The following is a 13,400-nucleotide window of genomic DNA, read 5'->3' as shown; positions in this document are numbered from 1 at the left end:
ATATTGTCCAGAATATAGGGTACATGCATACGCATTATTAAATATGATTTTTTTTAACCAATATGTTACTCTAATGTGTTTATCCGAGTAAAGACCTGAGAGAAATGTTCATCCTTCTACCGTTTTTTCGGAATAAATCGGTGTATTATGTTACAACTTAAAGTTAGTTGATGTGCAAAATTCACCACCAAATACAGTAATTCGATGTTAACTATCGTGCAAAATTTTCACTAACCCTATAGTTCGTCGTTCGACAAAATAAGTCAATTAAGTTTCTAAAATGCAGTCGGTTGCTGGAAAAGTTAGGGATTTCGAGTTTTGTTGTTCAATATTTCATTACTTAATGGGCATCTTGCCAACAGGTTTGATCCATGAATTGACCAAGAGACAATATTCCCTGGATACATTTTTTATTCAAACAATCCTCTTTATCAAGATGTTCACATTAGACGTCATTAGACCAAGATGACGCTGCGCGGAACATTCAACTGGTTCCTTGATCGCCATTATCACCGGTAAGTGACTGTTTTAAGTGTTGCTTTATCTTATTATTGTCAGCCGTGGCAACAGAGTAACGGGAAGAGTCACAGACAGGCATGTGAAGTTATTGGTGGACACCCCTGTCAATTTTTGTGGGTCAATTTGAATAAAAAAAATTGCTTTAAAAAAATACTTAAACATTTAACACTGAGCACGAGCATTAAAATGAGAGAAGGTCAAACTAAAGCCACCTGTAAAAGTTATCCTGCATATTAAATTAATCATGAAAATTTACCCGAATGCTCAATATCCCTTTTTTTTCTTTGTGTGTCTGTGTGTGTGTGTGTGTGTGTGTGTGTGTCTGTGTGTGTGTCTGTGTGTGTGTCTGTGTGTGTGTGTGTTGTTGCTTTTTTAGTTTTTTTTACCACGACACGAATTTAGTTTTTCCAAAACAACAGCATACAAAAAAATAAAAGCAGGGTACACGTTAAAGATAAACCACACGCACTCCATTTGCCTTCGAGAGAACATCGACAAGTTGTTCTTGATGTGAGAATTCATTGTATTAGTTGTGTATTATGGAACGTCTAGTGTTTGTGAACGCACGCCTAACCCACGTGTCACGTTTCCATAGTCACGTCACGGCGGCTCCACCATGTTGTAGGAAATCCACCACTGCTCCACACTGTCAGATTACGCTTTAATCTGTGGAGGAGGATACACTGTCAAAACCAACTCGGTGTCTTGGAACGACTTCACGTTTTTGTTTGTGCTACATAAAGGTTGTCATTTTCCTTCGGGGACCGGTTAATACCTCGAAGATGAATCGCCAGTCTTCATGTGCCGTCTTTTCCTGCTTGCCAATTTGCCACTACATTAAAATGTTAGCTGGCTAACTAGCGAAAAATAGAGTAACCCAATCGGATTATCTTGTAACGGCACCCATCGCTCAAGGTAATATCCAGGTATTTTTGCTATTTTTGACAGCGATTACAAAGCAAAGGAGCTCCCTCTTTGTGCTATACGCTTCTATTTCTGCAAAAATTAGACATCGTAGTTTTTCCTCCAGCACTAATGTTGATGCAAGTAAGCTAACACACCAAAAAGAGCTGGAGCTCTTAGTCGAGCATTTTGGGGTCTTTTTTCCCCCACTGTTTGAAAGATCAATATTTAAACCGAAAGTCAAGACCGCAAAATCGATGTGCCACTCCGTATCGGGCTAGCCGGGAGGACAACCGTACAGTATTTCAACTGCGAAATCCGAACGAAGGAAAGATGTCAGGAAAGGATAAAGATAAACCAGAGAAACAGTCCACAACGGAGCGGCTCATTAAAGGTGAGTGATTGTCTTCACAGACACCCATAATGTCTTCCTTCGTATTTTGATTGTGTACCTCGTGTTGCTTTTTGATTTCTATCCAAGAACCGCTCCCTAAAAGGGTCTGCAGAGTTGTATTCGTGCTGTAATGACAAACGTATGACATGTTGTAAATACTAATCACCTGTTCCATCAGTGCATGTTCCGGAAAATGATGGCGTGAAACTTAATAACCACATCAGCTTCACTGCAGTTATTCTGTTTATGTACTTGGTTGGCATTTCAGCATAAATCAAAGGAGAGTCACAGACCTATATTGGTGCTCACTGTCCTTGACATTTAAGAGAGATGAATACCTAATTCTTCAGGGCCTTGCTTGCTCACAGGAATACCCAAGGTCTGATCAGGTTGCTCGCAGAACCTGACAAGAGGGATTCTTTCACCCTGAGGTCTCTCTGCTTCATTGAACAGGCCGGACACCATTTGTTGTGTCTACCAAAGACAGGCAGGGCCAAGGCTGAGGTAATTCCCAGGAGAGAGAACCCTACTTAGGCCACCAGTTGTACTACTTAGAGCAAGCACAGCCCACATCCCTCTCTGTCTGCAAGGGCACTCTTAGAGTGTCCTGCCAGGGGACTGGAATGCTGAAGTGTGAGCCAGTAGAGAGTGGGTGAGTTAATTGTGGAAAGAATCTTCCCAGCGATCTTCCCAACATGGCCAGCTGCATGCTGGCCAGAGGAACCTGAGAGGCAAAAAGGGTGACATTACTTAGGAACCTTTTCTGATTTAGGGAAAGCCCCAAACCGAAATGTTTAATTAAAATGGGATCTCAATTAAATCCATGTTAATACAATGTAATCTGTCTCATGTTTCGGAAGTAGCTGTTTTGCCTGTCTGGTGTAACTAGTGGCTTTAAGGCCATGTTTCTACTTTCCAGTGTGGTTCAGTTTAGGAACAGTTCACCATGGTCCAATTTAATGCAGTAAACCTTGACGTGGCTTGCATTCCCAACACAAGGTTTCTAGAGAAGATGTAACAGCTATAGTACTTGGCATGTAAATAATGTGACATAATACCAATTGTACTAACAAATCATTCAACAAATAGACGTCTTAAACAAAGCACAACACTGAAAGCCAATCCAGCATTTTTCTGTTATTCTTCTTTACATGTGACTGTTAATAACAAGACGACAATTTTTCCCATAGAAAAGGAGCATTTCTCTGGACTGTGTTCCCAATGTTACACATGCAGACCAATATTGTAAACTTGTAAATGGCTGCTGTGTGTCCAGCCCCAAACTTGAGGGCCACTGCACGCTGAGTGATGCACCGGAACACCATTATTCCGGTGCTTGCGCAGTGTGTGTGGTTCTGACACAATATTTCACGAGTGGACGAGTCGCTGCCACTGGTTTGGCGACGATTACACAATTCAATCGCAGTTACGTGATGTGGCGACAGGAAATTATAGCCCAAAAAATGCACAGAAGCTTTCACACAGGCGGGTGAGATACAATTGCCTGTTGCGCGTAGCCAAACGACAGAAATTAATTGGTTCTGAGAGAAATTTCTTAAGTAGAACATTTTGTAAGTAGAGACAGGTTTTCCATGTAAATGCCCTAATCCATTTCCCTCCCACACCACCACTCCCAAATTCATAAATGTTTTCTAAAGCATAAAAATGCATCAAAATATGTAAGAAATATATGTTACAATTAGATTATTGCACAATGAATGAGATTTGTGTGTAATGTAAAAAAAGAAGAGTAAAGAAAAACAAGGATGGTCATTTAACTTTTAACTGCATCCTCATCCTTTTTTGCCCTCTTTTTTCCATGTTCTCTCTCAGAAGTGGCTTTTGGCTGGCGTTTTGTAATGAACAGATCCAAGGACGTTTGCTTTTGTTGGCTTTTAACAATCCTTCGAAAATGTCCAAGGCAAACAGCATGGTGAGCGATCGCCCGACTGGTGAACACTTTTTCTGGGTGATTCACATTTACGTAAAACTATCGGAACGCCAACGCCTCATGGCCCGAGGGGCAAATGACGAGGACGCTGCAAAGACGCAGATGTATCTGTCTGTCGATCTATCTATCTACAATCATATACACATACGGTGGAGGTCCCTCTTAGCCAATGGCATGCCAGGATGGTGCTCGGTCGTAGCCAATAGCAGAGCAGCTATAAGTATGTTCCGTTCAGGAAACTCGGAGCTGCGAGTAGCAGGCCATACTTTATTTTTACCTTTCGAATCTCGAAATTTCTTTTGTAACAAGAGGCAATATTTTCCTGTTGAGACGTTTCAGAAATTGAAAATTTCGTATGAAGAGACGTTCATAAGTACCACTGTATTGTTAGACTATAGTACTTCACCATATTTATAATTTCATATGCACCTGTGGATGAAATGGCAAAGCTTGTGGTCAAATTGTGCACGAGTGCTCTATGTACCGCAATGGTTGCATTCAAATGAATAAGAGTGAACCTTGTCTTTCAATGCATACTCATTTTTCATCTTTTGTTCTCGCCCATATCCTCTTTCTGTAGCAACCTGCATCTTCTTAGACTGACACTCAATCTTTTTATGGATGGAAAAAAAATGTGATGCAGTACAACATATACGAGAATCTTCAGAACTCGATACAGGCTTGTGCAGTTCACATCGCATGGAGTCGAGACATTAAGTCACCCAATGTGTGGGGTTGAGTGGCCAACTGCCATTTTTTGTGATGATCGGGTCTAAATTGCATTCAGAAGCATCGCACAGTGTGAAAAGGCCCCATGTAAGAAGTACCCATATAGGGAGGGTACCAGAAAGGAAGGTACAAGGAAGTTACAACGTTTGACAAAGGAGACACAATACACATTGTGTACTGTGTCAAATTGAAGTAGACCAGACGTTGAAAGTTTATTTTTCTCTTCCAAGGGTGATATTATGGCCAATTGACTTTTCACTTGCTTCAAAACAAATAGTTGTAGGGCCCGTCAAACATTCATTGTGAAATCACACCATCCACCGAGTATTTGGCATTGGCCCAACATGACACAGTTCAGCCCCCTCAAAAGAGGTTGATTTTTGTGGGACTTAAAAATTTGGTGTCACATGTGTGCTGTACTGTAAATTCTTGATCCTTGAGGTATTTTGGCACAAGTTTCTCTAGTTTTATTATTAGTTAATTAATCTTATTTGCTGGTAAGAATTGTAATTTATTTGGTAGGAAAGGTAGGTGAGTAATAAATAAGCTTGGTCATTTTATCAATTTTCTTTAGCAACATTCTTGAGTTTTTCAGACTTTCTACTTGCAGCAAAAGCTGTTATCCTTGTGCAAACTGTTTCAGAGATTTATGATTTGCATCTTGACGCTGCGGTATCCAGCGTATGCCCTTTGTCATTTCTTATGTATTCAGTAATTTTTGAAATCCAAGGTAATCTCTTTTTGTCCAGACCTGCAGATGTACAATTGTCTTAAAGTTGTTGAAGGAGATCTGCTCTTTGAAATGAAATAAAAGTGGGCATAAGGGCGGATTTTGCTGGCTACCACGACACTAGATTGACGGTGATGAGGAATAAACCCAAGGATTGGCTAATTACCATGCATGGATAATGCATTCACTTATAATTAGAGCAATCTGAAGTGGTTTTATAATTCACCCAGCCACAGTCTGCCCCATTCATCTCTACCCAGCCGCATCTTTATAATTCAATTCTGTGTCTTGTATTGATTTTGAAACAATAGCAAACATATTCTGGGTCCTGGTTCATAATGCTGGCCAAACACTGTCCACAGTAGGCGGGATTGTAGATGGGAGTGCTTTTGTTTCTTGAGTCGTTTGTTGCCATGCCAGACAGTGTGGGTGTTGATGCAGTGCAGCAGTAGCCCAATGCGTGTCTCTCATTTTGAAAAGTTCATCAAACATTAATGCTAATTAAGCCAAGAGCTCTCTAATAAGACAAAAAAAAGCTCAGGGCGGCGTTACCTATTTACTTTTAACAAAACATTTTTTCCCTCACGGGGGTGCAAAAGCAAACATTTGTGCTTGCATTATTTCCCTGCACTCTGTTTGAATGAAGTGCTGCTGTTCAATGACAGACAAAGCCACTTCTCTATCTGTGTTTGAACAGGTTACTTTGCCAACATTTGGTGACAGACTTTGCATTTATCTTTGTTCAATGCTGTTTTTATTATTGTGTGTGATTGTGTGTTCTTCATGGTCAAATGCTCATAAATTTGGTCAGAATATATGCTGCATTAATCGGGTCCCTCCTGTCATGCTCACCATGCTCCTCTCTCTCTCTCTCTCTCTCTTCTATCTATCTATCTATCTATCTATCTATCTATCTATCTATCTATCTATCTATCTATCTATCTATCTATCTATCTATCTATCTATCTATCTATCTATCTATCTATCTATCTATCTATCTATTTCCATCCATTTTCCAATCCGCTTATCCTCACAAGGGTCGCAGGAGGTGCTGGAGCCTATCCCAGCCGTCTTTGGGCAGCAGGCGGGGGACACCCTGAACCAGTTGCTGGCCAATTGCAGGGCACACAAAGACAAACAACCATCCGTGCTCACACTCACACCTAGGTTTAGAGTGTTCACTCAGCCTGCCATGCATGTTTTTGGAATGTGGGAGGAAACCGGAGCACCCGGAGAAAACCCACGCAATCACGGGGAGAACATGCAAACTCCACACAGGAAGGCCGGAGCTGGAATTGAACCTGGTATATCTGCACTGTGAAGTCACCGTGTGTGTGTGTGTGTGTGTGTGTGTGTGTGTGTGTGTGTGTGTGTGTGTGTGTGTGTGTGTGTGTGTGTGTGTGTGTGTATATATATATATATATATATACACGTGTGGGTGTGTGTGTATGGCGCTCATGAGGCAGTGAGGACAATAGCATTTTTTGTAAGCAGAAGAACAAGCTTACGTTCTTTTACCTCACACAATGACAAGTGTTGGCAAGTCATCAGTCAACATGTCATGCACAATCATGGTGTCACATCAAAACCAAATTTAACATAACAAACTGACTAGCTAGCTAATAATGAAACAACGAAAGCAATGACTCAAGAAAAAATTGACACAAAACATGCCTTAAAACACTATTTACAGTCTTCGTGCCGCAAAGCATGCTGGGATAGTATCCAGTATCCCAGCGACGCTATACATCCACCTCACCGGTTAGCTGTTCTCAGCAACCGCAGCGTCCAATATGTAGTTGCCACCCTCTATCTGTTCCTCCAACATTGCCTCCTTCTCTGGTGATGTCCTTGGTCGATATGGGGCAAGCTAGTCTCGATGGAGGACCTCCACCCGGTTCCTCCATAATAGCCACGCGAGACACCACATTAGACAGTTTCTCTAGGATGGTCCCACCCAGTGCCTCATGAGCTTGGAAGACAAGTCCTTCCGTCTCTCCGGGCTGTAGCCCCAAATTTGTGCCCACGCCGAAGTCGTACGCCCTCTTTTGACGACAGACGGCTTGTCATGCACCTCAGTCATGCAGTCAGTCCTGCAGCTGGCAGTAGTAGTCCATGCAGGACTCGCCCTCCATCTCTGGCTCAGGAGGGGTCTCGAACACCAGTTCAACGGGGGTCCGAAGCTCTTGTCCAAACAAGAGAGCTGCTGGGGTGCACTTCGTAGATAGTCTTGGACCACCATCTGGTACGCCCACAGGACCAAGGGCAAATGCAAGTCCTAGTCGCGTTGCTCGTGGCTGGTTAAGATGATGAGCTGGGTGACCAGCGTGCGGTTGAACCGTTCCACCAAGCCATCACTTTGGGGCTGCAGTGGTGTGGTGCGGGTCTTCCTAATGCCGAGTGTCTTGCAGACTTATTTACATGTATGTACAATGTAGATCCATCCACTTGTACATCCCAAGACTGTTCGGAAATATCGGAAATAGTATGCAAATTGAGGTAAATTTTCCACGAAAATTATATGTAAAAAGCATTTGTAATTTGAGGTTCCACTCTGTGTGTGTACAAACACACACACACACACACACACACACACACACACACACACACACACACACACACACACACACGCACACATACACTTAAAGTCTAAGAACCTATTAAATTTGGAGTTTTCATTTTTTATAACTCATCGATAACTTGATGTGAGGGCATTTCCTTGCTTTAATTTTGCATCTATTTTCAAAAACCCGCTTTGTTCCTTCCAGCAGCCGTCTCAAGTGTGTCAGGGCTTTTAAGTAAACAGCCCCTGAATCTGGAAGCCCTTGCTAATAGAGGCTTTACCTAATCTGGTTTTAAAGCTTGCACCACCTCATCTTACGGCTGTCTTCACGGCCGTACCTCATATGCTGAGGAGCACTTGTTGGTTATTTATACCACACCAGTCAATGCGCCCCCCCCCCCCTCTCTCTCTCTCTCTCTCTCTCTCTCTATATATATATATATTATTCAGGCAGAAGATGGAGGACACCCTGAACTGGTTGCCAGGGCACACATAGACGAACAATTAGTCACACTCACAATCATTCCTGTGGGCAAATCAATGCAATTAACCTACGATGCATGTTATGCAATGTTGGAGGAGCCCAATTTCGAGCCCTGGACCTCTGCACTGTGAGGCGGATGTGCTAACCACTCTTCCACCGTGCCGCTGGTCAAATTCAGATCATAGCAAATAACCGCTGAGCGAAAAATCAGGGCCGCCCTTGCTGTTCAGTATACGATTAGAAGGTGCTGACTGGAGAGGGACAGTTTGCCAAAGAGAACACTATTAGCGGGCCTTGACTTTGTTTACCAGCGTCTCCATCTCACATTTTGTGAAGTTCCTCTTTTTTCATTGGTGACTCATGTCTTGATTGTCAGGTCTAGGAGATAATCAGACCCTGAAGACAATCTTTAAAAACATCAGAGAGAAGAAGAGGCAAGCAGAGTTGTCTTCCTTGCAAGGAGAGTGCGCTGAGACATGTGTCGGTTTACAATCTCAGAACAGCTCTGCAGCGAGCTGAGAGGTGTAAACCGTTACAGTCCCTGGACAGCTCTGAAAAGAAAAAAAAAACGCGGTTGTCTCCTTGCTTTTATTAAGGATGTCTTTGGAAGAGGTGTGGGGAGTGTTCACATGTTTCAGAACAGCAATGAATTACATTCAATACACACAATGCATTCCTTGAGGTGATTAGAGGGGTCGTGCTGTAGGTTGGTGGTTTGTGATCACAGCTGTTGACACTTCACAGATGCAATGTCCTGGGGTTGGTGTTATCGTCAATATGATCTTCATCAAAGAGTGTTAACTTTATTAGTTGTTGCTGTTCAATGAAAAAGCATTTTTTTCTTTTCGACTGAAACATGAAAAAAAAAAACTTTTTATGGGGGGGTGGGGAAAGTGACAATTTATTCAATGGCTATGAGTTGTTTGCTGTTCCTGAGTTGCAATTCTTGTACTGATCTTGCATATTGGTATCCAATCGGTGTTAAATGAGACAGACCATCTCCAAAGACTGACTTACAGACTGGCATTTTTTTGTCCATAGCGGATTATGTCCGGATACTGCTAATATTGACCGTATTTCAGTTTTAGCTGCAGTGGTTGTCTTCCTAGTAGCACTACATTGTCACAAAATGACACAGTTAAAGCCAATTGGGTTTTAGGTTCATTTTAATCATGAAGCACTCAAGTTCACTGACCTTTTTTTTTTTTTCCTGGTGGCAAAAAGGTTTGGTACATGGTGTGGACTGTGGAGCAGATTGTTGATGAAGGGCAGGTCGTGTAAGGAGCAGGGCTTCATGCTGTGTATTATGCATCTTCGTACATGTATTGTCATAGTTGATGCAGATGCATGGGTGTACTCCCTCCACCTCAATAATTTCTTCCTCATTCACGTCTTTTGTGCCAGGCATAAACCTACGTTTCTTAATTGCTTCGGTTTCCCTGTCATTTCTGAGCTTGCACTTCTGTCCTATAAATGTTGAAACAAATCTCTTGATGACTTCACAACCGTCTTTACCGTTTTTATTCAAATAAAGCAATGTCCCCCCCCAACAGCTGTGCCATACCCCCCACAACATAGACTGACCACAAAAGAGCTATTTGAAGATGGCAAGCCAAATGCAGAGCTGTTACGAAACCACCTCGTCAAAGAAGGCAGAGTGGAGGAAGATGTGGCGCTAAAGATCATCAACGATGGAGCCAACATCCTTCGGCAAGAGAAGTGCATGCTGGAAGTGGAGGCACCTATTACAGGTATGGTGGCAAGCAAGCTTTACCATGCCAGACAGTTGATTGTTAATGATTGTTGGCAGCTCTGCATTGCTTTCAGAGGCCTTCAAGCCAATTTTGCTAAGGTGTTTTACAAAGCCACGGTGTTTTGTGCCCACAATGCATCGATGCAAGCACAGTTAACACTAACACATTACCTGTATATCGCTCAATACATTTAGAATAGACTTGATTTCTGCATACACTGGACATGAAATGTGAGTTAATCTTCATCACACGCACGCACGCACTCACGCACGCACGCACACACACACACACACACACACACACACACACACACACACACACACACACACACACATTTAAAAATGAATCTACAACACAACACAGAACAATTAATAATCACAAAACACAGATCGAGCAAGTTTACACCCAATCACAAACACCCAATGCTTCCCTAAGGCTAGCCTCCCACCAGCCACAATGTTTTCATATCATTCATTCATTCATCTTCCGAACTGCTTATCCTCACGAGGGTCGCGAGGGGTGCTGGAGCCTATCCCAGCTGTCTTCGGGCAGTAGGCGAGGGAGACCATGAACTGGTTGCCAGCCAATCACAGGGCACGCAGAGACGAACAACCATCCACGCTCACACTCACACCTAGGGACAATTTGGAGTGTTCAATCAGCCTGCCATGCATGTTTTTTTCTGTCCCAGCAAGTATGACGAACAATCTTGACCAATAATAATTCAAATTCTGAAAAAAAGCTTAAATTTTCAATGAGGTTATTTACAAATCCAAATCCACCAATAACTCAATTTCTAATTTATCTCAATAATACCAACTCATACATTTACAATCATTTTAATTCATTTTGTTTTTTTTTTTTAATTTAAAACAACAAATATCTGTATATCACACGATCTAAGTAACTGCATTGTTATCTTTTACCAGTTTGTGGTGATGTCCATGGCCAGTTCTTTGACCTCATGAAGTTATTTGAAGTTGGGGGATCACCGACTAATACAAGGTATCTCTTCCTCGGAGACTACGTAGATCGAGGATACTTCAGCATTGAGGTAAGTTGATTTGTATTATCATTGTTTGGTTTTGTTTTGTTTTGTATTATTATTATTATTTTTTTTTTTGCTTTTGTCATTATCACATCCTTGTGAGAAATTAATACACCTAATTGGGGTTTTGGTTTTGCTAACAATACTCTGGAAACATTTTCTGTGCTGCTTTGAAGGTCTTAGATACCAGTATACGCTTCTTGGCTGAATGGGTTTTGCTCCCTGAAATTCTATTTCAGTGACAATTCCAAAGGGCACATTTCATCCATGCTGATTGGAATGGTTAAAAATAAGACACGGGATTGGAATAGAGGGCTGCAGGCCGTGTGTACCAAGTGGTCTGCAGTGGCCTTGGTGAGAGTCATGGCTTGAGGGTAGCAACTAGACTGAGCTTGGATTCATTGCAGTTGCAATGATGACCCACTTTCATAAGTAAAAGGATATCAAAGGAGGTATCGAAATCTCTCAAAATATCCAAGAAATACCTTTCACTCCATTCATATTTGTGATTGATGTATTTGTGTTCCCATCAGTTTGTACAGGAACAATTAATACAATCTTTTTTGTTTCTTCAAATTATTATTTTTTTTAAATACAACGTTGCCTATGTCATTCCAGAGTTGGAGGTCATTTGGGATTCACAATTCTTTCATAATATGCCTTCACTGTTATGATTTTATGCTACATATTCATCACTAATAATAATAATACATGACAAATGATAGTTTCTTAGGTCTGTGTAAAGGAGTAGATGCAACCCCTGTTAATGTAGTGCAGCTCTGTCACTCTAATTACAGCAACAGCGTTGCAAATGTTTGCTCTCTCTCCGGAGTAGAAGTTAGCTGTTCTGTTTAGCTAGCTGTTACGGCTGACCAAGAACAAATTTACTTTAGGTAATAAGTAAAGAAAAACAATAATAATAATAATCAAGTAAAGTCAGGTACAACTTTATTGCCAAATGTGCAGTTTGTGCAACATACAGCACAGATGAAATTTCTTCCCTCTCAAACAGACAAGACAACAAGAGGAGCCGCTGCGGGTGCCCGCGCCGCCATCAAAAGAACAGTTAACATAAAATGACAAAATAATACAACACAACACATAAAACACAGACAGTCGTGCAATCTTAACCACTTTTCCTGCATACACTTTGTTGTTGGAAGCAGTTATAGATGAAAGAGGGGCGAATCAAAGTGACCTTTTCACCTGTGGATCAAAGTCGTCATGCTGAAAATGTGCACACGTCTGCTACAAGCTAAGTTTGAAAGCAACAAGAAGCTGTAGCGTCCATTAACGAAAAGAGATTGGCTCTCATCTCCTGCCCCATGTAAATCCGCTTCAATTCTAAGCCGCGACTCCCAGCTCCACATACGCATTGGCGCTTCACGCTGACGCTCCTTTCTTCTCATAGTCGGCTCCTCAAGCCACGCATCCATCCAGCCGCAGACTGTCCGCAACAGCACCGACCTTTCCGCTGAACAAAGCGGAGTTGTGAAAATGCTGCCCATTACAGGCGCAAAACACACAAGCACAGATTCTTCTTCTTTGACGAATGTCGTGGCCAAAAATGCTGAAAACTATCCACATCAGGTCCACACGACGTAACAACAACACCATGTGACAAAACAAAAGACAAAAACAACAAAAAACGCAAGGCTCTTGAAGAGCACTTGCCGATGGCTGCCTACTCGGGCGCCATCTTGGGGGAAAAAAAATACTACTACTACTACTAAAGTCACCACATATTATTCGTGTTTTCTTATCGTTGTAGTAGCTGAGCATATCTGTTAGTTTTTTATTGAACGTGTCAATACATGATCCTGGTGTCCTATAGATGCAACTTATGATGATATTTGTTGCCTTTTTATAATGTATTTCAATGGTTAAACATTCCATTAGGTTTTCTATTGTGTTTGTCAATCTCTCGATTTTACTGCATTTAAGTGCTTTGTCTACATATATTGCAACCCCCCCTCCTTTTTTGTTTTCCCTATTAGTTGCGAACATTTCATAACCTTCTATTTCCATTTCACTTGTTTTATCTTTGTCAAGCCAGGTTTCTGATATGGCAATTATTTTAAATTTATTGAATTTAGTCAGGTATTCTTTGATTTTTGTGAAGTTTTTATAGAGACTTCTACTGTTTAAGTGTATTACTGAAAGTGCATTTTCCAATTTTATATTCGTGTTGAATTGTTCATCTAGGTAATAGTCAGAGTTTGTTACCCTTTGTTTGTTCTTGAAGAAGTTATTGTCCGGGTCCAAATTGTTCTCGGGGTCGAATGGCTTATAGTCAGTATCTTCAAAGGGTTGGAAGTCCATGTT

General features: G+C 41.6%; 1 protein-coding gene across 3 annotated transcripts in view; it reads left to right on the top strand.

Annotated features, from left to right (window-relative positions):
* The first annotated feature begins 1,132 nt into the window (after positions 1-1,132).
* Positions 1,133-13,400, top strand: part of ppp3cca (protein phosphatase 3, catalytic subunit, gamma isozyme, a) — a 50,359-nt gene continuing 38,091 nt past the window's right edge. For all 3 annotated transcript variants that reach the window (XM_019885249.1, XM_019885248.1, XM_019885246.1), the window contains exons 1-3: positions 1,133-1,816; positions 9,827-10,024; positions 10,957-11,081. In XM_019885249.1, coding sequence (XP_019740808.1) covers positions 1,756-1,816; positions 9,827-10,024; positions 10,957-11,081 — 384 coding nt within the window. In that variant the 5' untranslated portion in view covers positions 1,133-1,755. The remainder of the gene's footprint in view (positions 1,817-9,826; positions 10,025-10,956; positions 11,082-13,400) is intronic.

The sequence above is a fragment of the Hippocampus comes genome, unplaced genomic scaffold, assembly GCF_001891065.2.
Source record: "Hippocampus comes isolate QL1 unplaced genomic scaffold, H_comes_QL1_v1.1 scaffold45, whole genome shotgun sequence".
Classification (NCBI taxonomy): domain Eukaryota; kingdom Metazoa; phylum Chordata; class Actinopteri; order Syngnathiformes; family Syngnathidae; genus Hippocampus; species Hippocampus comes.
This window is presented reverse-complemented; position numbering and strand designations above follow the sequence as displayed.